The sequence below is a fragment of the Rhinolophus sinicus genome, linkage group LG12 (assembly GCF_036562045.2).
Source record: "Rhinolophus sinicus isolate RSC01 linkage group LG12, ASM3656204v1, whole genome shotgun sequence".
Classification (NCBI taxonomy): Eukaryota; Metazoa; Chordata; class Mammalia; order Chiroptera; family Rhinolophidae; genus Rhinolophus; species Rhinolophus sinicus.
Window position 1 is genome coordinate 42,800,313 of NC_133761.1, and position 27,266 is coordinate 42,827,578.

General features: G+C 50.3%; 1 protein-coding gene across 2 annotated transcripts in view; it reads right to left on the minus strand.

Annotated features, from left to right (window-relative positions):
* Positions 1 to 7,276: 7,276 nt before the first annotated feature.
* LG12H1orf198 (linkage group 12 C1orf198 homolog) overlaps positions 7,277 to 27,266 on the minus strand; it is a 30,328-nt gene continuing 10,338 nt past the window's right edge. The window contains exons 2-4 of one of the 2 annotated variants that reach the window (XM_019757373.2): positions 25,823 to 25,873; positions 14,120 to 14,671; positions 7,277 to 9,848 (exon numbers count right to left, since the gene is read on the minus strand). In XM_019757373.2, the coding sequence (XP_019612932.2) occupies positions 9,792 to 9,848; positions 14,120 to 14,671; positions 25,823 to 25,873 (660 nt within the window). In that variant the 3' untranslated portion in view covers positions 7,277 to 9,791. The remainder of the gene's footprint in view (positions 9,849 to 14,119; positions 14,672 to 25,822; positions 25,874 to 27,266) is intronic. The other variant, XM_019757374.2, reaches the window with a different exon arrangement.

A 27,266-nucleotide genomic window follows, 5' to 3' on the forward strand; every position in this document is an offset into this window, starting at 1 on the left:
CTCCTTAGGCTCAGGAAACATGAGAACCAAAGCAACCAGAGCACTAATCCTGCCAGAGGTCTCCAGCATTGACTTTTTCACCAGAACCTTTTTCACAACAAAGACCTGAGGCAAAGCCTCCATGCAGGAGAGAGATCAAATTAGAGATCTCCAGCTGAAGGGGTCAGACCAGCCACCAAGTCTCCACAAGGTGTCCCCAGAAGCAACACCCTGGAGATTTAAGAATTCAAATACCACAAATTGAAAACTGCTGGTGGAATCCAGCCTCACCCCCGTACCTCAGATGCAGCCATGACAGTGGCGGTCCTGCATGTGCCTGGAAGTCAGAGGGACGGGGGCTTGAATCCCAGTTTGGTCACTTACTAGCTGTGTGACCTTGGAAAAGTTACTTAACCACTCTGAGCTCAGTTTCACCATCTGTAAAATGGGATTAATAACAATACCAACCTCACAGGCAGTACTGTAAGGATTGAGAAACATAAAATAGAACATCCAGGATGCCAGCTGGCACACACTAGATGTTTAATAAGTGATAACTTTTATTATAATAATTCCAATGTACCAGAGAGCTCTCACTATCTCAACCACAAATGAGACGTACTCATCACCTTGTAGCCACTTGCCTCCTGAGGTGGTTCCACCTGACAGGAGCCGACAGGTGAAAAGTAGTGAAAAGTACAGCCTGCTTCGTCTGGAGGCTCTCCCACCTGTGTCCTCCATCCTTACCCTCTCTAACTTCAAGTCCTGAGAGGTGGTAATTTAGTGACTCATGATAGTAAAACAGAGTTAGCAGTAAACACTTTTTCAGTTGTAGCTCACTTTGCCTCCCCAGCTGGACTCCTGGGAGCAGCGCTGGTTCCTTCATGAGTCTTTTCAGTCTCCCACTGTCCCAGCACTAGTGCACAGCGCTGGCTGAATAACCACCTAGGCATGGAGGATGGACGCTGGGCCTCACGGGAGAGTCCATTTGTAGTTTGTGCCCTCTGAGCTCGGCCAGCGTCCAGCAGCCCCATCGGGGGGGCTCTGTCATCACCCAGCTGCAGGCTCCTCTTTCTACTTACAGCCCAGGTGGCTGCCAACTGTCATCTTACTAATCCAGAGAGAATAAAGGCTAAGGACAATGCTTTGTAAGTGGCCAAAGACCTCCAAAGGTAAGGCAGGCTGTGCATCTGTCCACTTTTACACTGAATGAAGAAACCAGTCATTGGGTGCTTCTACCCCACAAGGCTTCACCTGCTTGGGCGCGGTCCTTTTACTTTTTGCTTTTTCTTTCTCTTCTGCCCTCTTCATAACAGAAATCCATTGTAGGATTTAGGTGAGGGTGCCGGTGGGAAAGCCTTATCAGTCATCTTGCCGTCCATCAAACCATCCCCAACTCAGTGTTTACAACAACCGTTTATTTGCTCCCGATTCTGTGGTCGGCGTTTGGGCTGAGCTGGGCTGGCTCCTTTGTTCCTTGTGTTCTCAGCTGAGCTTCCTCACATGTTTCACGAGGTGGGTGCTATGGACTGTATGTTTGTGTGCCCCCAAATTCGTATGTTGAAAGCCTAACTCCCAATTGGATGGTATCAGGAGGTAGGGCCTTTGGCAGGTAATTAGGTCATGACAGTGGAGCCGTCTTGCAGGGATCAGTATCCTTATAAAAGAAGGAAGAGAGCTGGGGGGATGTCCAGTATCCAGGATGGTGAGAAACACAACTTTGCTGTCTATGGCACCCAGTCTGTGCCTACTTGTGACAGCCCATGCTGATCGAGACAGTTAGCACTCAGGAGACTGGCTGGTCACCGACGTCCTCACTCATGTGTCAGGCAGGAGGCTGGGTCAGTGGGTCGGTGTGGCCTCGGTTCCCTTTCACATGACCGCCCATCCTCCAGAAGGTCAGACCACGCTCTCTGCACAGGGGGAAGCATTTCCAGAGAGCAAGGGCAGAGGTCCCCGCCGAGGCTGAGGCTCAGAAGTCACACAGTGTAACTTCTACCACATTCTTTTGGTCAGAGCATGTCTGGGAGCCAGCCCAGATCCAAGAGAAGGGAGACAGACTCCGCCTATAGCTGGGAGGAGTGACATGTGTGACCAGGGATGGAAGGAATTGCTGAGTTGTATGAGAGGTAACCAATATGTAGGATTAAATCAGACATGGGCACCCAGGCTTGGCTCAGGGAGCGCCTGTGGCCAACAAAATGAACAAAAATTCTCCGTTCCTTGTCTGGCTTAGCCTCTAGAAAACGGAGTGCTTTAATCCAGATGTTGTCTCTTCCCAATCAGAACTGCCATCCTCTGTGCTTAGGCCAGGATGACAGATACCATGGGCCTGGGTGGCACCCACTGTCAAGCTGCCTCCCAAATGTCCCTTTCACCCACCTTTTCTCCATGTCCACTGTGCCCCATCCAGGCCAAGTCACCATCACATCTTGCCTGAGCTATCGATCGCAATGGTGTTCTAACTACTCGCCTGGTTTAAGTGTCCTTTCCTCAAGGATATGTTGGTGATCTGACCAGGTGATTAAAAACATGTCCAGTGGTGGGTAGATGAGACCCCTCCCCCCAACATGTCCCATCATAGCCCCTGGAATCTGTGACTATGCTACATGACAAAGGGGGATTAAAGCTGCTAATTGCTGACCTGAAAATGGGGACATTATCCTGGATTATCCAAATGGTCTCCAGTACCCCATTGATCATTAAAAGTGGAAGAAAAAGGCAGAAGAGGAGTCAAAATCCCATCTAATTCCATCATCTCTGTCATTTCTGGGTCAGTCTACTGACTGGTTTTTCTCCTGTTTATGAATCACATTTCCCTGCTTATTTGTATGTCTAATAAATTCTGATTGGTTGCTAACATTGTGAATTTTATGTTTACTGCTAGATTCTATCGTATTCCTATAAATTATGTGGGGCATATTCTGGCAGGCAGCTAAGTTATCTGTGAATTGGCTTGATCTTTTCATGTCTTCTTTTAACTCTTTTAGGGTGGGTCTAGAGTACCCTATCGTAAGACTCCTGGAGCCCCACTTCTAGCGCGTGGCCCCTCCAGGACCCCTGAGAGCCCCACTATTCAACATGGTCTGCACTCTGGCTAGGAGCCTTGTTTGAACTCTGGGAATTTTTTTGTTTATCTTACAGCTCCCTGATGCCTGCTATTTCTTTGGAGGTTGTTCCTGCCCAACCCATTAGGGTTTCGCCCTACACATGTACAGATTGGTCTTTGGCCAAAAACTTGAGGGAATCCCTATGCAGATTCCTGGAACTCTGCCCTTTCAATTCTAGCCCCGTTCGTGTCCCCACCTCCAATTTCATTCTCCTCTTCTCAGCAAGATTGCCAGGCTCTGTTTGGATGTCTCCCTCGCTGTGCTGCAGTCTAGAAATCACCTCCAACATACTCAAGGGGAATTCTAGGCATATTTCTGGAGCTCCTTGTCTGCATAGTTCCCTCCTAAAATTTCCAGCTACCTTTTCCTCCCCAAACTCAGCTCAGCAAGACTTCCTGAAACAAAGTCTAGAAAATGCCTCACGTCAGAAAGCCAGGACAATCAGAAGACTCACCTCACTTGTTTGCCTTCTCTTGGGACCACAGCCCTGCGCTCCCTGTTGTCCAAAGCCCATAAAGTGTTTTTTCATATATTTTCTCCAACTTTCTAGTTGTTTATAACAAGAAGGTAAGTCTAGTCCCAATTATTCTGTCATGCCAGAAGCAGAAAGCTTGTTTACTTTTAACAATGTAACAATTTTCAACCGAAAAATTGTGTGGTCATATTTAGCCTGCCTGCTCCACCAGAATGGGAATGGAAGCCACCTGAGGGCAGCATGATGTCCGCATTGCACACTATGGAATCCCCAGTGCCTGCACCAGCATGCAACGTAGTAACAACTATGAAGAAAAATAAATGCTATTGCAATCCTGGGGCTAGATGTTGGTGAATCAGTGAAGGGAGACAAAATGAGGGGGCGGAGGGAGGGGAATGGAGCACATGGCACCAAGAGAATGCCAGGGCCCGAGTGGTGGCCAGAGTTGCATTTGGATCTCATTTCCAGCCTGGACTGTCCCTGTGACACATCTTTCCACTTGAATCTGGGCATTTTTACAATAAAAGATTGGCAGTAAATGCTTCAAAATGCTAAAGCAGTAGACTGTTAAAGCAGTAGACTGTTTTCCAACCTTTCTGTAATGTAGTTTGAAAATTTTGAATACTTTTTAAAGATCCTCACATGTATTATTGTCTATGAATTTATTTCATGACAAATTCTGTGTCGGGGCAAACTTCAGGTTGCTGTGTGGTAAGAGGCATTGGCCCACTGATGAAACCATGTCCCCTGCAGGGTGCCCTGCCCGACCTCAAAGAGCTGTGATTTCTGTCCCCCAAGGAACAGGGCCTCAGGTGTCACTAATTCCCACCCTCACTCACACTCCTCCCATCGGCTCAGTGTGTTACACAAGTTTCTGGATTGCTCCAGTAGGTTTTATAGATGTTGGCTGATACACAATTATGGAGTCACACAACTTGCAACCTTAACAGAGATAAGCCACAAAAGGTCTAACCAGTGTTGGCCCAGGGCTACCTCCAACCTAAAACACCAAGTGAGTCTGCTGTCTGATGTGAGAAATCACTAAGGGACCTAGATTACGAGAGATACCCAATCTCTTTGCAAGTAGGCGTCTACCGGCACATCACCATTGGTCCATTTCATACGTCTCTTATATTTGTTTCCTGTCACTCTTACTGCCACCTCTGAAAATCCCATGGGCAATCATTCTATTGTTAATTGTCTGTTTAATGTGCATGTTTTTAATTTATGCAAATACTGTTGTTCTGTATTCTATTGTTTCTTGCTTTCATTTACTAAATAATATATTTGCTCGGATCCATCCACGTTGCCATGTCTACATCTAATTTGTCGTTTTGAAGGCCACATAACAATCCATGGTGTAGGCATTACGTTATCTAACCACCTCCCCACTGATGGACAGCAGCTTGCCTCCAGCTCCCACTAACAGCACTGCAACAGACAGTGCTACACACATTCCTGTAGGTGCCTGTGCAAGAATTTCTTTAAGACATATATCCTGGAGGGGAACTGTGGAGTCGCAGAACATACGGCAAAATATTACCAGCTTACTCTCGACACATCTGTCCAGTTCCTCTATCCCAGCGTTTCTCAACCTTGGCACTAGACATTTTGGACATTATTCCGTTGTGGGGCTGTCCTGGGCACTGTAGATGTTTAGCAGAATCCCTGGCCCCACCCACTGGATGCCAGCAGCACACTCTCGCTCAGTGGTGATGGCAAGAATGCCTTCCACACTACCAATCACCCCCAGTTGAGAATCCCATTGGTATTACCTCTGATTTTTTCTTGATAAGCAATTATTTTAAGCACCTTTTCATGTTTTACAGTCTTTAAGGATTTTTTGTTCATTTTGTTGAGGTTGCTGGCCTCGTTTTGCAGGAGTGCCCTATATATTCTTGATACTCATCCTTTACTGCAGTTGACATGGCAAACATCTCCCACCCTTTCAGCCAATTAGCTCTACCCATGGCAGACTTCGTTGACAGAAATCCTAAATTTTCATGTATTAGATTCAATATTTTGCTTTATGGTTTGTACTTTGGACCTTTTTATTAAAGAATTATTTCCTTGCCCTAGGTCATGAGATATGTCCTGCTATTAACTTTATACTTTTGTTTTATAATTTGGTCTTGACTCCATGTGGAGCCCACCTTGTGTAGTGTTGGGTAGGAGTCCACATTTCTCTCTCCATATAGTGAACCCTCCTTCCCCTGCTAGTCTGTGGTGCCACTTTCATTGTAAACTAAGTTCCCATAAATGTGTGGGTTTCATCCTGTTCTATCGATCTAATCATCCACCCGTGCACCAATACCCACAAACTGTATCTCTATGGCCTTGTTACATGTTTTCATCACTGAGAGAGAGCAAGGCCCCCTATTCTGCAGTGAACTCTTATTTTCCATCTACAATTTGGTGTAAACTTGTCAAATGTCTCAAAACATCCAACTGCAATTTTTGTTGAGGCTGCACTAACTTTATAAAATGATTTGGGGAAAACTAACCTTTTTACAATACTTAAGTTATCCCACCCAGAATTACTCAGATCTTCTTCCACATCTTCTGTTTCATTTTTATAGTTTTGTCTAATGAAGTCTTCGTATACTCAAAGTTGATTCCTGGACACTTTATATTTTTGATTGCCATTAGGAGTTGGTATCTCTTAAGTTTCTAGTTGGAATCGCTGCTCTTGATTTTTGTTAAGTTGATCTCATATCCAGAACTGCTCACTAGCTTTCTGCCTGATTTCCCCCAGGGGCCCCCCTCTTGGTATCAAGCCACCTGAAAGGCTAAGTTCATCAGAAGACCATGGGATCAGACCAAAGAAACTGCTAGAAAAGCCCCACGAATACCCCCAAACCACAGAGCACATTCTTGCCCCGATTCAACACCTGCCCTTCCAGCTGCAAAGTGCTGACCACGCCCAGGCCCATTCTGTCTGTGTTGATGGCTCCCTCTTTGCACAGAAACACTTTTTTTAAAGATATGTTAGCACCACATACTCAGCTACCATGAAAGTTGCCACACCTACAGGCTCGAGCTATTCCGCCTCCTCACATGTGTGGATGCAGACTCCACATGCTGGCCCACAGGCTTCTGCAGTCACCCCACAGCAGTGAGTCAGCGGGTCCACTCACTCGCTCACCCAGGAATCTCAGGTTAAGGTGGCAAAGGTCCCCTGGAGGAGAAGCCTGTCAGCCTGAATCACCATTTTCCCTGAGCGGTACATTTTAAAAACTTTGATATGGAAAATTGACATCTAGAACTCTCCTCAATCTAGACGGTAACTTACCACCAGCTCACTAATGAAACAGGTAGGATTGGCCGGCCATGCTGAATTCTGTATTTCTTCCAAGGAAAATCAGCTCAACCAGATCCAAGGTGGGAGCTCTCTCAGGGAGATAACATCTGCCCTGCCCAGTCAGTCACACGATGCGCTAAGTTTGTCCTTTGAAAGACGCGTGTGGCTTCCATGTCACCCCAAGGCTGCAGAGCGGCCCCCCAGGACACAGCCCACCCCTTCTGCTGGCGACCTGTGCACCTCAGCCCCACTTCCCACCAACTTTCAGGGGACCTAAAGAGGCGAAGAGGGCCCTTCTGAAGCCGTTGCACACTGGTTTAACAAGTACCTAAGAATCCTTTGTTCTCTGTGTTCAACAGGAGTCATTCCAACAGGCTTTCTGGCAACAGCTGAGGCCCAAACAAACACATCTAGAATATTTTAAATGGCTTTATTAAAGGCTATTAATATAAAATACAACCAAGTTACAAGTAGTCAGTAAGAATTTTCATTTTTGAAAATGTGTATCAAATAAAGGGAGGCTGCTCTGATATCTATGTGGGGGGGGGACTGTAACCCCCACTGTTCCCAACGTGGGCAGCGCTCCCAGACCTACAGGGTGGGGGACGAACCCCCAGATGAAAGAACTGAGAGTGGGTTCTGACTTCTTGGGAGAGATTTTGCAAAATACCCAAAGCAAGACACTGAATCCTTGGGCTGACTCCCAGGTGTAGGGGGCAGGAGTGGGCGGAAATCCAAAACACTATATAGGCTTGAGCTGAAAAGTGTGCATTTTAAAAATAACAAACAGAAATTCCTGGTTTTAGAAGCGCCATATTGATACTTGGGGGGAAAAAGATGGCAAACATAAGAGCTCAACTTTCCCTCATCTGGACACACTGAACACAGATTCCCAGGGGACGGGAAGGAACCACCCTTGTACAGACTGCAGGGTTAAGAGGAGCTGAAGGTCAGACAGGAGGGGCCCACGAGCCAGTGTCCCCCAGGCCTTCGCTTTTCCCTCGCACAGTTCTTTACTTCCAAAAGCAGAGCAAAGCAGCTCGGCGTTAGGACTGCCTCCAGGGTTTCCCGGGAGGATTTGAAGGGGATATTGGGCTCTGTGGGAAATTAGAATCGTCTCCCGGAACAGACAGGTTGCTGTGGGCTAATCATCCCAGGCTGTGGATCTCTCCTCCCTGCGACCAGCACCAAGGAATACAGACTCACATCGGCAGCTCTCCTTGTTTTCAAGGGACCCAGGTTCATGCACGGGGTCCACGGCAGCTCAGGCTCAAGGCTGCTGTGAGGGGCTAGCCCGATGCCACACTGGTGGGGGTACTTCTTGGCTTCTTTTCCCTCACCACCATGCTAGAAATCTGTTTCCCTTTTATGTTTCAACTGTACTTAAATGCTACAGAAACAACCTGTATTTGCCATGATACAGTCACCAAAGCAGGAAGGTCAAATCCAAGACCCGAAGGGGCCAAATGAGGTTTAGGGACATTAAGCAATTGGCAGAAACCAAACAAAACATTGGCTAAGCCACAGCTTTGGCAGAAACTTTCCTGGAAAAAAAGTTTCCATGCGCTTTACCTTGGAGCTAGATAAAATATTCTGGAAATCATTTCAGAAGGTCTTGTGAAGCAGCAAGGCATCTAAAACAGACACATTCTGCTACTGAGACCAGGCGCTCGCTGGCAGGACTCGCTGGGATTAAGGCTTCAGGTGAGAACACAGTGAGAAGTGACATGCAGATCATGCTTGGACACATCCGGCAGCTCAGGGGCCAATGGTCAGGGCACAGCTTCCCAGGGTGAGGCCCATATGCCCCCCACCCCGTCTGGGGCATGGGCCACCGTGCTCCCTTGGCTGTCTGGGAGTCACCCCACCAGAGCAGCCACAGGCAGTCCCACTCCAGGAGCTGCCATTGCTATGACCACAAAGGTCTCCAGGGGGCGCTGCTGGGTCCCTGCAGCAACTGGACTCTTGTACTTCTGTTGGGGGTCAGGGTTGGGGGAGGGTCCACGGTGACACAGCTTGACCAGTCCTTGGGATGAAGGAACCCGGCTCTCCCTGCCAGTCTCACACTGGAAGGTCTAACAACTCATCAGAAGAGCCCTTTCCTCCAGCAACACCTGCCATCAACCTTTCCTGCTGCAGATGCGCAGGACAGGGGACACCCACAGGCCACATAAGTAGAGAACTCCAAGAAAAGTGGTAGCCCTACAACCGCTAAATCTAGATACAAAATAATGAAACGTTAATACAAAACTTCAAAACATGCAACTCTTAAACAATGATGAATAGTTTGAGTAAGTAACTGGGCAGCTTAAAGACGCCCTCTGCTGTGTGCCAAGTCTGTTTCCTGGAAACAACGCGAGGGTGGAGGGTGGAGGGTGGCACTCGATGCAGGACATGTGACTTCAGCAAGGAGCGCCCTGGGCAGCTGGGAGCATGGGGGTGGGGGGTGTGCAAGTCATTCCATGGTCACAGCCAGCATGCTGATGTCACCGCTGCTGACACGACCCACGACCATCCATCCAAGGTAACCACACACACTCAAAAAAGGAAGGGGACGAAAGCGGGGATGGGAATCACGATTTCTGTGACATGGCTGAGAAAACCCTTCCTCTGAGGAGGGGAAAAACTGGGTGCAGCTGGAACAGAAGTTTTATTTGTAAGATTTCCTGAATTCCTGTCTTTAAAAAATCCAAGTGTAAAATCCAAACCACTGAAAATAGCATATATATCTGGTCTTACCAAAAAGGGAAAAAGCTGGAAATCTGGACAAGGCAATATTTACGAGTTTTCAGAAGATTAAGAAAAGTGCACAGAAACTGGAAAAGACCCAGGGGAATGCTGCCCGTTGTATCCTCCTCCGTCACACCACTTAGGAAAACATACTGGGGTTCTTGTTTTTTTGTGGGGTTTTTTTGGTTAACACATTTTACCAGTTGTCCAGAAAATCAAACCCCGTCTTCAAGATGACATTACTTGAGCCAACCTGCAGAAGGGACAAAAACACCAAAGTAAGGCATGAGGGGTTTTAGTCATGCATAATCTAAAAACGGCATCTCATTTAAAATGACCCAAATGAAATAGCCTGTTTCTATCTCAGAGGGCCCCGACCTCAATTTGCCTCCGTGCTTGAAACCAGAAAATTAAATACAATTCAATGCAAGCTCCACTCTGTGAGGATGCAACACTCCCTTTTCCATCCTGACATGCCTGCGAGCAACTTCCAGACCTACCTACAGAGAAAAGGAGAAAAATGTATCTTTTCTCTTTCTGATGACAGGCATGTTTAAAGTTAAGTTGTCATAAGATATTCATCATGGAATGAGACAACATACTACAAATATAGTCTTCACAATGTAACACAGACACACAGACACACACACACACACACACACACACACACACACACACACAGACCTGCAAAGTTGAGGGAATAAAAAATATGGGGAAAGGATGTAAAGCTTCCTTCTTCATGTTCTGTGGAAGGTTCTGGAGTGATTTTCCCTAGCCCAGGGTCATTCTTCAGATCAAGGATTAGCCACTTAAGTGATGTGGGATTGACATAAAGGGCCGCTGTTAGCCGGGACTGTCTCCAGCTGCTGCAGTGTTCAGACCCATTCCCACAGGCTCCCACCAGCCACCTGTGATGTGAGGTGGTCCTTTCCTCCAGTGCAGCACAAGCAGGGGCCAAGCTGCGGCCTTCCTGGGCACTTGTCCCTCTACACAGCGGGCACACAGAAAGTGCTTACATGGTGGCAATGGCCTAGGCAGCCTCCCTTGGAAGCTTGTTTCAGGCCCCGTTTTGCTGCCTCCGAGACTAAGGCAGAATGAGCCAAAACCTGACAGAACCAAGGAGTCCAGGCAAGCTGTTTTGGGGTTGCCCACCAGTTTCTTACATGCGGTGACATTTCACTGTGTGCTTTGCACTCAGAAAGCTGTTCCTCCAGAGGATTTCATGCGTTTTTTCTGACTCTGCTCCCCACACTTTCCTGTGCCTCTTACAATTACGACACTCATATATTTTACGTAAGTGCTTCCTTCAGAGGAGGACCCAACTGCAGAGGATCAGAGGAAGACGACTAGTTGGGGAGATGGGCCAGCCCGGCACATCTGTGAGGAGGAGCCCAGGGCAGGGAGGTTAGAAACCCAAAGAGAAGAGAAAGGCAGAGACCAGGATGCAGGAAAGGAAGGGGCCAGACGCGCTGGCTGAAGATGGAGGGTAAGCCTAGAGGAGGAGAACAGTTGGGGAACTGAGGTGGCCCTGATGTGGGCAGATAGAGCGTCCACTACAGGGCCCCTTCTTCAGGAGAACAGCTGACCAGGTCATCTGCTGAGAGAGGCATGGAAGCACCCGGAACCCATTCCAGGAAACACCCAGAGGATGACCACAGCCCAACAACAAAAATGCACTGATTAAACCTGGGCAAGGGGGTTGAATAGATATTTCTTCAAAGAAGACACACAAATGGCCAATAAGTGACATGAAAACATGCTCAACATCCTAGCCATTAGAGGTAGGTCAATCAAATCCACAATGAGATAGGTACCATTATGATGGTTACTACCGTGTTTGCCCGAAAATAAGACCTAGTCGGACCATCAGCTCCAATGCGGCTTTTGGAGCAAAAATTAATATAAGACCCGGTATCATCATATCATATCATGTCATGTCATGTCATGTCATGTCACGTCACGTCACGTCACGTCACGTCACGTCACGTCACGTCACGTCACATCATATCATATCATATCATATCGTACCCGGTCTTATATAGTAAAGATTATATTATAGTAAAATAAGACTGGCTCTTATATTAATTTTTGCTCCAAAAGACACATTAAAGCTGATTGTCTGGTTAGGTCTTATTTTCGGGGAAACACGGTATCAAAAAAGAAAAAGAAAAACAAGCGTTGGTGAGAATGTGGAGAAACTAGACTTCTTGTGCACTGCAGATGGGAATGTAAAATGGTGTAGTCACTATGGAAAACAGTATGGCTGTTCCTCAGAGTTAGACACAGAATTACCATAGGACCCAGCAGTTCCACTTCTGGGCATACTCCCCAAAGAAGTGAAAGCTGGGACTTGAACAGATATCTGCACCCACGTTCACAGCGGCACTATTCACAACAGCCTCGAGGTGGAAACAACCCCGTCCATTGATGGATGATGGATAAACAAAATGTGGTCCATCCACACAATGGCATATTAGCCTTAAAAAGGAAGGACATTCTGACAGAGGTGACCACATAGATGAACCTTGAGGACATTATGCTGAGTGAAATAAGCCAATCATAGAAGGACAAATACTGCATGACTCCACTCATATAAGGTTCCAGGGGAATCATATTCATAGCAGAAGTAGAAGGCGGCTGCCAGTGGCTGGGGGAGGGAATGGGGAGTTTTTGTTTAATGGGGACGGAGTTTCAGTTTTTCACGATAAGAGTTCTGTGGATGGATGGTGGGGATGGTTACATAACAATAACATGTATCTAACACCACAGAACTGTATACTTAATATGGTACTTTTTTTTAAATTGGAGAATACTGAGGAACAGTGTTTCTCCAGGGCCTATCAGCTCCAAGTCAAGTCACTGTCCTTCAGTCTAGTTGTGGAGGGCGCGGCTCAGCTCCAAGTCCAGGTGCCGTTTTCAATCTTAGTTGTAGGGGTCACAGCCCACCATCCCATGCGGGAATTGAACGAGCAACCTTGTTGAGAGCTAGTGCTCTAAACCACTGAGCCATCTGGCCACCCCTGGGTACATTTTATGTTATATATTTAATCATAATTTTTTTAAAAATGTAAATATGTTGGAAAAAAAAGAAACAAAAACAGGAGATGCTAGCGTGGAGCCCAGCAGCGGGCACAGAGGTGGGGCCGGCGGGGGGGGGGGAGAGGGGGCGGCAGGGGTGCCTGTCGCCTTGCCCACAGGTTCCAAAATCCACGCCCAGTCCTGAAGAATGGGCACTGGCTCTCTGGGCAGGGCCTGAAGAAAAGGGCTAATGTAGACACGAGCTGTGACAGTCCATGGGCTCAGGGGCCCTGGAGGCTCTGTTGAAAGTAGTGGGGCTTGCAGGCTGCCTGAGTGCTGGCAGGTTTGTTTAAAAGTGAGACCTTGCTCATCACAGCTAGGCCCATCTCAGGCTCCTGGGGTCCTGGGGACACCTCGTTTCCTCCTGCTGGCCGCCCTCATCTGTCATCTGTAAGCAGGTTGCCCCTCCCTCCCTCCCTGGGACTCCCTAGAAGACACAAATGCCAGGAAGCGTTGATGTCCCAGGACGCGCTGTCCGTCTCCACAACGGACAGCACATGGCCTCACCCCCATGTCATGAGCGGGCCAGCACTTTCCCCAGAAATGGTTCTCAGATGAGCCTATATCCAAAGTATTGCTTTGTTCATCATAAATCTCAAAACCAAGGTCTCCCTCTGAAACACGACTTTTTTTTTGGTTTTCTGCAATCCTCCAATGCTAGTTCCACTTAAAGTCATAACCAAACATTTTGTTTTCTCTTTGCTATCTCAATTTCCTAAGCATGCAGAACCACCGGTAAAGACGATGGTTTCTGCTCCCACAAGACGTGGGAAAGCCCTCGGAAGCCACTCCCGCTGACTGTTCTCTTGCACCGTCCCTCTGTCACGACACCCTCTCACCCAGGGGACCTCTCCCACCTTTCTGCTGCTTCTCCTCCACCTCCCAGGAAGAACCCTTTCTTTAGAGTTCCTCGCTGGACACCAGACCCTGCGCTGCTTGGAAATGAGTGGCCACGAGGGTCACTCCGTTGTCCCTGAGGACACGCACGGCACCCCTGGTGGTGCGTGCAGGTCCTCCTGCCTCCTCCACATCCCCTTCAGGACACATGCCCGTCCTTCCTAAGGCCCCGGCCCAAGGCCCACAGGCCCCTTGGTCAACCAGGCAGCCACACCCTCCACACTGACCACCTTCTCCTCACACGTTCCCTATTCACTGCCCCCCCACGATCCCTCCAACCTGCCCTCATACCTGTGGGGAAGGCAGTGAGCATCTGGGACGGAACCACGGGACAGACAAGTCATGGCCCCAAGACAGACGCACAGGCTCGTCTCCTTGCATGTCTATCAGTCACTGAGCTGGATAACCCAGCAGTCCTCACCCCAAAAGTCCTCTGAGGAGCAGGCAGGGGAAAGGAGGGTGGGGAAGAAAGCGGAGATGCCTGTGGCCCACCGCCCTCCTGAGGGAGGCCTCCCAGGTCACTCCTGGAGGAAGGCGCTGCGTACTCACCTCGGCAGGCACGGGTTCCCAGTACAGAGAATCCTCCGTGTTCTTCGCATCCCCCGGGACAGCCCCGGGAGAGGACAGCTTGCTCACCAGCACAGGCTCGGAGGTGGCTTCTCCCAGCGTGCTGCTGTAGGACAGGACCGGCGGGGGACCCTGGCGCTCGGCACTGGCACCGGGAAGGACACGTGGCTCCTGGCGGAGATGGCCGGGCCTCTCCTCCTTGGTCTCTGTGTCCTTGGGGGTGGGGTCCTGCCTACAGCAGACAGGCAAGACCTTTTCGCCTCTCTCCATGGACTTGATCTGGCTAGGGGTCAGCGACTGGAACTCGGCCTGGGGCCCCTCCCCACGGGACCGCTCTGCATTGATCTTCCAGAAGGACGCTTCCTCTTCCTTCCGGCCAGCACCCAGAGCATCCAGGCTGGAGGGCTTGCTGCCCTGGGAGGGCCGGAGGGGCTGCGAGCCCTGAGAAGCTTTGGACAGTTGCCTCGGCTCGCTGGTGGAGCCACTGCTGGGCTCCTGGATGGACAAGGAAGAGACGCTGAACTCCATCTGACTCTAGGGCAGGACAGGGAGGAGAAAAAAGAAAGCAACCCTTAGAACCAACTGAACAGCTGTGCCAGCTCACACCCCACCACCAGCAGCAGCAACGCTGGATGTTGTCCATTTGCTGGAACTTTCTTTTTTTTCTTTTAAATGTGAAGATCTAATTGGCTTTATTAAGCCGTTCATGAGCTGGGCAGCGTCCTGTGTAGCAACTAAGAAGGACGCTCCCTGGAACCTTCTGTCACACAGGTGATTCCTTTCAGGACTGCCAGCCCACACCTGAAGCACAGCGGAAGCTCTGATTCCAAGACCCTGTCAGCATCCACACCACAAACAGCTCAGAGACTCCTGAATCTCTGCTAAGCACCCACCAGTCTCCTCAGGATTGGTTCTAGAGCCTTCCTGACGGGGAGCAGCAGGGCAGGTGACTGCCCTCCAGGGAGGGAGCCGAGGGTGGGTGCACAGCCTGCCAGAACACAGCACTGCAGAGGGTCAACACCCAGCCCCCACCCCCGCCTCTTTCCTGCCACCTACAGCAGCAAACAAGGGTGGAAAAAAACCAACCAAGCCAGACCCTGCCTTCCTGGATTAAACCAGGAAAGTCAAAGGTGGGCTTGAGTGCAGCTGCAGAGACCCGAGCCCTCTTCCCACCGGACCCCCTCTACCCACCCAACCCCCCACCTTCACACCTGCTATGGACTAAACTGTGTCCCCCAAATTCAAATGCTGAAGCCCAAACTCCCAAAACGATGGTGTTAGGAGGTGGGGCCTTTGGGGGGGGGATTAGATTTAGAAGAGTCATGAGGGTGGGGGCCCCCATGATGGGATTAGCACCCTTGTAAGAAGAGACTTGAGACATGATCTTTCTCCTCACTGACAAGGACGCAGCAAGAAGGTAGCAGTCTGCAAACCTAGGAGAGGGCTCTAGGCTGGCACCCTGATCCTGCCTTCCAGTCTCCAGAACCCCCTTCTCCCTGCCGTCTGCAGGATTTGTTACAGCAGCCGTGTTTTCTCCCTGGAGACGCTCTGCTCGGCACTACTCAATGCCTCACCCCAGTCCTGGTCCTGTAAGCCAGGACACGGCTGCCCGCCTGAGGCCAAATGCCCGAGGGCAGGCAGGACCCCCGGCACAGCCCACACCCCGGACCCAAGAGCCCCAGGAACGCTTTCCATGACCCAGCCCATGACACACAGCGATCGCTAAAGATGAGAGTGCTGAGCTGTTCTGACCAACAAACCCTTAGATGGAATCGGACACCCTCTGGAGCAGGACACACTGCAGGATGGCTGCACCCACGCCCTGTGGGACAAGCCCTGCCACCTCCGCCACTCCGCACGCCTTGACAGCACCTCTTCAAGTCACTTCCACACCCTCACAGCCCCCTGTTTGTTTTAAATGAAAGTAGTTGAACTACAATATAGAAAGCTTGGGAATTGGAAAAAAGAAGAAAGTCATTGATAACCCTCTTCCCATAATCTGCATTTTGTATTTTGTGTAATCTTTTTCATATACACACTTTGAGGTTGGTTTTCTTAACGTATACAATTTTGGGTGTTGTTTTCTCCCTTAATCATAAGCATCATGCACAGTATTACACAGCCTTTATAACCATTATTTTTAATAGGTGTAAAATATGAGGTGTGATCAAAAACTATAGTGAATGTTTAAATTTAAAAAAGATTACACTAAAAGACACATTGCCATTAATCCCCCTCAAAATACTCCACTTCGCTTCAAACACACTTATCCCATCATTCTTGCCACTTTCTGAAGCAGTGCTGGACGTCCTCTTTCATGACGTCCTGAGTGTCTTTAGTTGTGCTGTCATTGCTGCCTCGATGTCCTGAATCATTTTGACTTTGGGGAAGAGCCAGAAGTCGCACGGGGCCAGATCCGGTGAATAAGGTGGAGGAGGACACACTGTGATGGTTTTGACAGAAATGGCCGTACCAGAAGCGACGCGTGACAGAGCCTTTCCACTGTGATCTTAAAAGACGGTGAATGCTGCTGCCGATGTCATCCAACAGAAAGGCAGGGACCTTCAATACCAGAAGCAGTGTGTCGAACCTTAATGACAGTGTGTGACAAGCTTCAACTAATTCAGTGCAGTCGGGTGTGAGCTACGGTTGAGAGAAGGGGTGTTTTAAAGTGTGCCCTAAATCATCCTCCATCATGACAATGCTCCGTGTCACACATCACTTCTGGTATATGGCAATTTCTGTCAAATAAAAACATGGTGTGGCCTCATCCACTTTTTCTTTTTTGGGGGGGGCGGGGAGGGTGCAGCTCATAGTGGCCCATGTGGGGCGCGAACTGGCAACGTTGGTGTTATTAGCACCACACTCTAACCAACTGAGCTAACAGGCCACCCCGGTCCTCATTCACCTTATTCACTGGATCTGGTACCATGCGACTTCTGGCTCTTCCCCAAAGTCAAAATGATTCAGGATATCAAGGCAGCCACGACAGTGCAACTAAAGACACTCACAAAACAGGACGTCCAGAACCGCTTCAGACAGTGGCAAGAACGATGGGATAAGTGTGTGTGACACGAGGGGAAGTATTTTGAGGGGGGTTAATGGCAATGTGTCTTTGACTGCAGTAATTTTATTTTTATTTAAACGTTCATCGTATTATTTGATCACACCTCATGCCTCACTGAGAAGCTGTCCCGCCACCCACTGAACCACTTTCTTACCAATTTGCTATTTCTAATCTGTTATTGTAATTAAAGTCGTCTCAAACATCTTTGCGCACAGAGCTCTGCCTCATTTGGAGTTAATTTCTTCAGACAGATTTCCAGAAGTAAAACATCAAAACACAAAAGGGCATTTTCTTTAATGGCTCTAGGTGCACACATATTCCCTACCACACTTGCTTTCCTGCAGTTGCCCCAATTCCTACCCCATCAGCTTTCCACCAGAGCAGCATTATCAGTCACGGCTCCCATGTTACCACTGAGTAAAATCGTTTAAAACTGCTTGTGTTAACTTAAATATGACACATGGTTCTTTATTACTTTAATGTATATTCCTTCACTTAGTAATGGTTGATTCAGGTCTTTCCGTTTTTATAAACAGCCTTCGCCTGAGTGGGCACAGACATGTTTGTTAGGACAAGGGTGCAAACGTTGCTTTTCCTGTAGGAACTGCAGGCCCTGAACCCAGAGAGCTACAATGTTCTCAGTCTGAGACTTCCAGAAGCCCGGATTCTGGTGGCCAGGTGCCTCCCCCCGCAGGGCCAATGAGATGACAGGGCCACGAAGAACTCACATTCATATGGCAAGCACTGGCTGCCTCAAAGCTCAATGCTATGAGAAAGAAAACCCAAGAAAAAGCCACCAACGCTATGGCTGTGCCAGGTGCTGTGGTTCAGGACAAATGCAAACTACCGGAAGCATCCAGTGCAGCGGGCACTTTTTGTTGTTGGTTTTGCTGTTTTTAAACTTTTCTTTCTACAAATGAAAAACCGGAGGTTTGGAGCAATTGAGTAAATCGTTTGACCTCAACCAGGATTGAGTGAGCCCAAGGCCTGAGTCCGAGCTGGGGGCCATGGCACACAGGAAACGCAGGGCCATCAGGGGCGACATCCACATGAGCAGCACAGAGCCTCGTATGTAGCAGGATTCCTGCATGTCAAGGACCTAATTTGACTTTTAAAGGATTATTTCTTAGTGAACCATTCTCTATGCTCTGGCTATCTCCCGATTCCACAACAGAATGGAACAGCTACTGTGGGCACAGAGGGGATGGTTTCTTTAAATAAGCAAATTGCTAAAAATAGCACAAAGTGTGGACCAAGACTCAGAGAACAGAGTTGACTTTGACCTGGAAATTGCATGTGAGGAAGGCACTTAAGAGTGAGCGCTTCGTCAAGCCCCAAGCTTTTTTAGGATCAGCAATTTCTCTGGTGGGGAATCTCTGCTTAGAAGCCTCTGGAAGGCGAGGCTGAACATGGTCTACATGGAGGGCAACAAGGGGCCGAGCCAGGGGAGCTGCAGAGACGGCGGCCAGAGTGGTTGCAGGACTGCATTGGGTGCTGTTGAAAGGGCACTTAGCTGCCTGTGACAGCCTCAAACAGGACAGAGGCTGTTCCCATGGCTCCTTCGGCAACTGGAGGCATGTGACAGCTCCTCAGGGGAGGGTGTCACCTGGTTAGAAGAAGTAGGTACCTGGGTTGGGGGGCTTTGGTGTGAAAATGCGGAAAACAAGAACTTACAGAAGGAAAAAAAAGTGCCAGCATATCTGCCCCTGAGTCTTTTTCCCTCGGCATATGTTGTTTCTCATTCTGCAAATAAAATATGACTACAATCTCCTTGATCAGCTGTGCTGGTGCCAGGTCTCCTCCCCTTGCTCACCCCAGAGGAAAAGGGTTTGTTATTTGTACTTAACACACACACCTGTGGGGAAGGGGCCGGGAGGAAGGGAGAGGGGCAGCCGGGGATATTTTCTCCTGTTGGGACCTCGTCTTGCTCACTCCAAAAACTGTAGCCCCCAGGGATCCCGCGATGTAAAGGTGCCTGAGCATATGGACCAGGGCAGAGTCAAAAGTGGCTCCAAACTCACTGCAATGAGGGGCAGTCATACCTGCGGGTCATCTGGAAGGGGCCCTTTTCACTTGGGCTCCCTTGGCCATTTCTTTTTTTTTTTTTTTTCCCTTGGCCATTTCACTTCCCTGACTCGACCCCACGGGTCTATCTTCCCTGCAGCCATGTGCCCTCTCGTCCTGGACGGCCTTTGCTCGCTGAACTATCTCCCTAGAGATGCCCCAGCTCATCCCTGGGCCCCCTTGATGCCCAACCAAGGCACTTTCAGATGTGGCCACTCCTGTCCCCTGCCTCCCTTCAAATCTGCTCCTCAGTAACCACAAAACCACCCGCCAGCCTGCACTTGGGCTTTTTCTTTTTCTAGTACAAATGGAATGATCACCACTGTTACCTGCTGGGCTGTTGTGAAGGTTACCTGTGCAGGTGCCCTCAGGGTTTGAGAACAGTGCCCGGCACACAGCAAGCGCTCAGTGAACAAGCCAGTCTGCTCTCCTGGTTGTGTGGTCTGAGGTCAGCTAAGCTCCACGTCCATCATCACAGTCATGAGGGATCCCCGCTGGATATAGGCTCCCTCACACCTTCCCCTGGTCACCAGGGCGTCGCATGTAGTGACTGTTCCCATAGCTGGGACAGGCAGGCGTCGTCCATGGAAGAACAGCGGAGCTGGAGTGAATACACCTGCATCTCCTTCTGTGGGTGCCCAGTGTGGGCCGAGGAGTCTGAGCTGTGAATCTCTTCACAGGTACTATGCTCAGCCACTGTTCTGTCCTGGGGACTCTCCCAGAGGGACTGTGACCTACTCACCTTCTCCCAGGCCTCTGAAGGGCATGCCATGCTGCAGGTTCTGGGACACGGCCCTCTGACACTGTGATACATCAGCGAACAGGAGGGGGACAACCCAGCCTCATGGAAGTGACAGGGTATCAGAGGGACCCCACTGGACCCTGCGATGAGTGCAAGAAAGTGGAAAGACAAAGTTCTAGGTGGAGTTTTCTTATTTCTGGAGAAAATGTCTTTTCCAGGTGTGGAGGGAGAAAGAGCTCTTGGGAAAGGAGGTGCTGCCAGGCCCGTTGCACAGCGCGGGGCCACACCCAGAGGAAGGACGCTGCGTGTGCAGAGCAGCTGATGGGCAGCGCCCTGCGGCCATGTCGGTGTGGGGGCTCAGCTTGGTGGCCTTAGATCACCGAGACTGGCTACGGGGAGTAAATAGGAAGCCCTCTCCAGCCCAGCGATGCTGACTGCCCCACCTCAGTGTCCCAAGCGCCAGCTGAAGTCCCAGCGGGGAGTGCCGAGAGAAGTCGGCCAGCCCATGTGGGGAACTGGGTCTCAGCTGGCCACGTCCGTTCTAAAATCAGAAAGACCACAACTGAGCCCAGTATCTATTTTTACGTCCCACTCACTGGAGAGGAATGTATAAAATTTCAGCAAAGGGGTAGTACCCGCAGCCAAAACTAACTGTTTGGTTTGGCAGCCTCAGCAGATCTAAGCTGTTGAACAAAGGCTGCAGAAACATTGTCAGAAGACACAGTGGCTTACTGGCGCAAATCGTAATAAATTCACAAAGCATTTAACATGTACTTTTCCCACCACCCCCTCCAAAGAAGGGAGAGGACGAAGAAGACAGGAAAATACCAAGAACTTTTAGAATCATAAAATTAGTACAAGTGACGGACACCCTGACAGGGAAAAGGCAGTGACTGGCCACTGGAGACTAGGGGTGTGGGACCCTCTGGGCAGGCGGGGGGGGGGGGTGCTGGAAGACACTCGCCCGCCCCGAACCCTGAGGCGCCCAACAAGGACCATATTTTTACCAGGGAGCCCAGGGGCCTACAGAGCTGGGCAGACAAGTATGCTAATACCACTGAGTCCCCAGCACCATCTGGGGGGCCCCACAGCAATGTGAGCCCCAAGAAAACCCAACAGAGACCCAACAAATGGTGGGTATGAAGGAGCCCCACCCAGATCCTGGGCTCATGAGGTTTGGGGACAAGTAACAGTCTGCCCTCCAGCACCTCGTCATCGCACAGGGACAAGACATACCAACAACACAAACGTGTTTCTACCTATCCCATCACTTCCCAAAGGAACACAGTAGAGGTACAGTGCCCGATGCTGCCACGCGGAGGCTGTGCATGGTCCTGGGCTCCACACCCCTCACTTTATGCCTCGGCTTCCTCACCTGTGAAATGGGTTGTTGTGAGGATTAAACAAGGAAATGGCGGGAAGGTGCTCGGGGTGGGGAGGGTAGTGCAGACGGGTGGGAGTCACAGAAACTGGGCGGGCACCGGTCGGGGGGAAGGGGGGCAGGGCAGAACTTCACAGACGGTTGGGGTTGAGTTCCGGCACTGAGCTAAGAAAGAGGATGGCCACCGAGGCAGGAGACAACAGAACCTGTGGGGTGAAGGCAGCCCAGGGGCTGCTGGACACGGCGAGGGAGACCTGACAGCTGGGCAGACTGGTGAGTCTTGTTGGGGAAGGTTGGGAGGCTCCAAACTGTCCTGGGGGGACGGCGCGACCCCATTACTATGCTTCTCAGAACCCGCTGGCAGTGAGGAGGGACAGCAAGCAGAGCTTGGAAACGAGGGGATCCTCTACTGTGTTTCCCTGAAAATAAGACCAAGCTGGACCATCAGCTCTAATGCATCTTTTGGAGCAAAAATTAATATAAGACTCAGTCTTATATTGTATTATATAAGACCCAGTCTTGTATTATATAAGACCTGGTATTATATTATTATTTTATTATATTATATTAATTATATTATATTATATTATATTATATTATATTATATTATATTATATTATCCGGTCTTATACTAAAGCAGGAACAGTGACACTGACCCCAGGGGTGAAAGTGCAGGTCCCTGAAGCTTCTGAGCTCACTTCTCTGCCTGAGGAAGGGGCCGGAAGGCCTGCTCACTCTGGGGATGGTCTATATTGGTCATCAGAGATGTTTTGGTACCAAAGGAATCAAGGAACCGATCCCCACCCAGCCTCTGTACTGTCCCCAAATAGGCAGCTAACCTCAGGTAAAGGGCTGGGGGAGGCAGAAAGGGAAAAGCCACACAGCTTGGGGGAGGAAAACAGGGGTAAGGGTGGGGTCCCCAGTGCCAGGCCTGAACAGCCAGCCTCCACAGGCGTCTCCTTGAAACTCGCAGCCCAGCCCGGCTGAGAATGCCAAGAATCCGCCTTGCTCCCTGCCTCCCCTCTCTGCAGCATTCCAAGTACTGCGTTTTTTCCTCTTGAAACATCAGTAACATGAGAGAGGAATCCACTGTGGGGTCTCAGGGGCACCCTCCCCCCAGCACGCCTGCCAAGCTGACAGATGAGTGGGAAAGATGCTGACCACGACCACGGGCCAGGCTGGGACCGGCAGCCTCCCTGAGCCTCCCTCCCATGAGGGAAGAGGAAGAGCGACAGACTGGCTGGGCCAGTGTGGGAGGAAGGCGGGGCCAGGCAGTGAGGATGGGTACCAGACGGGGCAGGTTCCCAGAAGCCATTGCTACAGAGACCACTCTGTGTCCATCCGTCAAGGGCTCTGCTGATGAGCTTGTGCTCCGTAGGCCCCCAGGCTCCAGGCCCCAGCACTGTACCCTCTTGGTGCCTGCAGGTGAAACCAGGATGGCTGGCCTCAGGAAGGAGCCCACAGAGGTGCAGCCACTGGGCAATAAACCCCAAAGCCCTGGGATTCTCAGCTCTGCCACGACCGCTGAGACCTGGGGGGGCTTCCCCAGGCCTCCGCTAGCCTGACGCGGGGGCCGACAGTCAGAGCCGAGCAAGGGCCGGGCACTCACTCAGTCGACACTCAGGCTGCTGAGCTGAGGAGCTGGAGGCAGGCCTGACATTGTGCCCCCAACGTGTGTTACGTGTGTGGGGACAACAACTGAAGGAGAGATTGGGAGGCTGAAGCTTTTCTCCTGCGAGAGTTTTGTCACCAATGAAGCTATGCTTTCACAGAGCTGTCTATGCTTTGTGCAAACGTGTCACTCACCTCTGGGTCTTAAGTGTAATGGCTGACACAGTGGATGCACAATAAATGTCCACTGAACTTTTAAAGATCAATGGATGACGTCATAGAGACAGAGCGCAGAGGTGGGTGCCAGGGGCTGGGGGACGGTCTGGGCGTTAGTGCTCAGTGGGGACAGTGTCACTTTGGGAAGATGAAGAGTTCTGAGGTGGAGGGTGGTGATGGCTGCTGACATTGTGTGCGTAATGCCGCTGAGCTGCACACTTACAGATGGTTAGGGTGGTAGGTTTTATGTTATGTGTATCTTACCACAATTAAAAGCTGAAATTTAAAAAAGTCAGTGGGTGATAGAAAAACAACGGAATGAAACGAGCCGGCATCACGGCTGCCAGGGTACGTTGTTAGATTAAAAATAGCCACAAACTCTGCGACTCTCCGCCGAGAGCTGTGATCTGTTCCCTCACACCTGAATCAGTCTGGACTGTGCATCGACTTGACCAGCAGGACAAAGCGGGAGGGACACTGTGTAGCTGCCATGCCGGCCCAGGGCACTCTTCTACCACCACAAAGAAGCTCAGCGCTGCTTGCTGGACACATGGCCCAGCCGACAGCCAGCACCAACCAGACAGAGAAGTGAGGTTATTTCAGAGGAGCGAGCACCCCTCGGGGTGTCAGGTGACACGTGAGCCACCCAGACAAGGCCGACAGAAGAGCGGTGGCTGATCCCTGAGACTGCCAATCCTCAGGATCATGAGGAAATACCACGGCCGCTGGCAGCCACGGTGCTGTAGGGCCATCTGCTACATTAGCATAACTGACAGAGGGGAGGAAGGTGGCAACTGGGGGACAGTGAGCAACGGCACGCAAGTCTCCAGTCTTGCCCTTGGAGGTCAGGCCACCTGCCCTGGCTGAAGCCACCTCCGTCTGCAGCTCTCCAAAGAGGCTCTGACCAGGCTGTCAGGCCTACGGCAGCGCGTGACAAACTGGGAAGCAGGGGGCGGGGTGCTCTGAGCCCAACGCTGATGTGGCCTCATGAAGCTACAGGTGTGGGATAAGCTCCTGTGCTCTCTGGAATGCTCTCCACATGTCCTAACACTGTGATCTCGAGAGATCAAACCAAAAGGTGAGGACACAGAGCCCAATAGCTCATGAAATAAGCTGGTTTTCTCGTCGAAAGGAAACGAGGACGGGAAGCGAGAACGCTGCGCTTTTACCACATGGATGAAGGTTACCATGGGTCACATCGTAAGGTGGACGTATGGAGCCTCTCAGCTCACCAAGTTCCTACGAGGCCCTGTTGGCATCTGTGGACAGTCAGCACCAGCACAGTGTGACCCATGCGGACCTGCTCAGGCACCTGTCCCCACCCTGGCCCAGGGTCTGAGCCCCGCCCAGCAGCTGTCCCAGCCAGGCTCCGCCCCACCTTGGCCTGGAATGTCATCTGCACATTAATAACACGCGAATCACGCTATCCCACAAACAGCTGATTCGGGACCACTTCACCAGGTAGTCTTAAGAGCGCAGGTACTCCCCTGGGGCACACGATAGCCTTAGGCGTCAGGACATTTTCACAACGTATTTTGACTTTTCTGTGTCTTCATTGCCGTGATCTCATCAAACAGAGGGCCCAGCTGAGGAAAACCTGTCCTTCCCTAGCTGAAGCCTGGCCCAATGTTTTATTTTAAGATGCAGGCCCCTTGCCGACCCTCACTGCTTCGCCGCCATCTAACCAGCCGCACCCTCCTCAAAAGCCCCCCAGAAGCCCATTTCTACTGGAAAGAGCAACTGTGGGAACAGGAGAAAATCCAAGAACCGAGCCCGTCAAGCGCCAGTGCCTGAAAGCCCTGTTCCAGGCACAGAGTCGTCCTTTATGAAAAGAAGCTTCCACACCCACACCGAGTGTTCTAGAACTCAGAGAATCCTGGGCTTCTCCCTTCTTTTCCTTGGGTTAGACACGTCTGCCTTTGGTCATTTGGCTGCTTATTAATGCACTTCTATTGGGGCAACTAGGGAGGATGGGGAAATGAATTAAAATCAGTCAAGCCTGATGTTCTTAAGTAACGCTAGCAATAATAGCAATAATAATAATGATAACTGACTGCCAGGCCAGAGTTAGCGACCCAAGTCGGGCTGTATTAGCAAACACATGTGCGTCCACGGGCGGTTTCAGCTGCACATGGTACGAAGCACGTCCCCCTTCCTCTAGCACCTTAGGGCCAACTCTTCCCAGTAACTTCAACGGCTCTGCAGTCTTCTCTCTGTCCCTACCTCTCTCGTCTCCAACTTCCTGTCCCTGATGCCTTCTGATTTCATTTCAATGAAAGCAGCTGCTCCCCTCTCCCCGCACCAAAATTTTTCTAAAGCTTGCCTTACAGTGTGGCCTTACGGAGCCCCTCCCAAGGTGCTCAGTGTGGTGGGCAGAGGCAGGAGCGAGAAGGACAGCTGGCAGCCCCAGGCGATCGCACACCCGTGTCCTCCCTCCACCACCCCTCCCCTCCTGTCCTGTCCCACCAGCAGGGAGCTCATCACCTGCAGCCTGGCAGTGGGACCGCTGCCTTCTGAGTCCATTAAAAGCTGAATGAATGAACAATACGTAATGATGGAATTCTTTTTAAAAGGACAAACAAATCTAAATTTAATCCAACTTACCCTTGTTTCCCAAGAGAAAGGGGCAGAGTGCTCATCTTGCCAAGTTATATCCTGAAATAAAAAGAATAAATCTGAAATCCAAACCCAAACACCCCATGCAAACATCCCCCAAGGCCACGGATGAACCAAAATTTAGGAATAATCCCAACTCCTGGTTTGCCACAAGCCTGGTGTTTCGCTGCCTTGTGAAGGACGTGCTGACCTTCTCAGTGTGGCTGCACCCTACGTTCCCAGGCACGTCCCTGCCCAGGCAAGACACACATGGATGATGGCCCGGGAGGCCCCACCCCCACCAGTGATGAGCCAAGCAGCCATGGGAAGATGACGTGGCCTGTCGAGCCTCAGTTTCCTCGTCTGCAGAAGGAGAATCACTCTTCCCTTGCAGGGTTGTCACGAGGACTAAAAGGGCAAACATAATAAAAGAATGCCAGGCAACGATCTGCCAGTCAACGCCAACGCATCTGACCCCTTCTTCCCCGTATGCCTACCAGAGCTCTGAAAGGCATTGATCAGCAAAATCAATGAAGAAAATGCCAATTCAATGCAGATGCCTAATTATAATGAGAACGCTGACATCACCCCCCCACCACGCAGGCAGGAGAAAGAGCCCTTAGAACAGTGACTGTGGCTTTGACCTTGGATCCATTATGTCTGCACACTGGTCTCGACAAATGATGGGGAAATGGCCTTTCCCTGGTGACCCCTTCAACCCCCCAGCTGTCTTCTTGGGCCAGTAAATGTCATTTCTGTGCCCAGCTTCTACTGGGGATATTTTCCTGAACCAAAAATTGGGACATATTGGGCGACACAGATTAAAAATGGGATAAAATATTTTAAGTTGAGACTGTCCTTCCATAAAGTACCCCAGGTAAATTATGTCTTCTCCCCACCCCACCCCCAGGTACTCCCTGATGAACTGGGTTCCCTGGCCCTCCCTCCTCTACAAGGCAAACCGTCTGCGGACCGGCCTGCTACCTTCAGAGCCAACTCCGTGCAGACTCCTGAACCCCTGAGCTGGTTTGCATGTCTGCTATCACTCCTGGCTGTCAGGCAAAACCTTAAAATGAGAGGGAGTGTGGGCCACTTCCCTCCCGTTTGGAATTTCAGTTAAAGCTAAGTGACTTTTCAATTTATAAACTTTGTCCCTCCAAAAATGGAAACAGGCTGCCTGGAGGAATGTGAGTTACAAGCCTCTGTGACCAAGAACCTCCCAGCAGAGGCCGTAGGCTCCTGCACCGTGTGTGTGTGTGTGTGTGTGTGTGTGTGTGTGTACACGCGCTGGGGAATGGGAGTGCACTTGTGCTAAATGACCTGAAAGTTCCTACAATTCTATGATCTCAGGACCCTCTAAGTTCCTCTTAGAAGTAACAGAACAAGACAGACGTTTTCAGATGGGAAAAAGAAAGGCGGCTGATGGAATGTAAATATCACTTATTCTAGATTT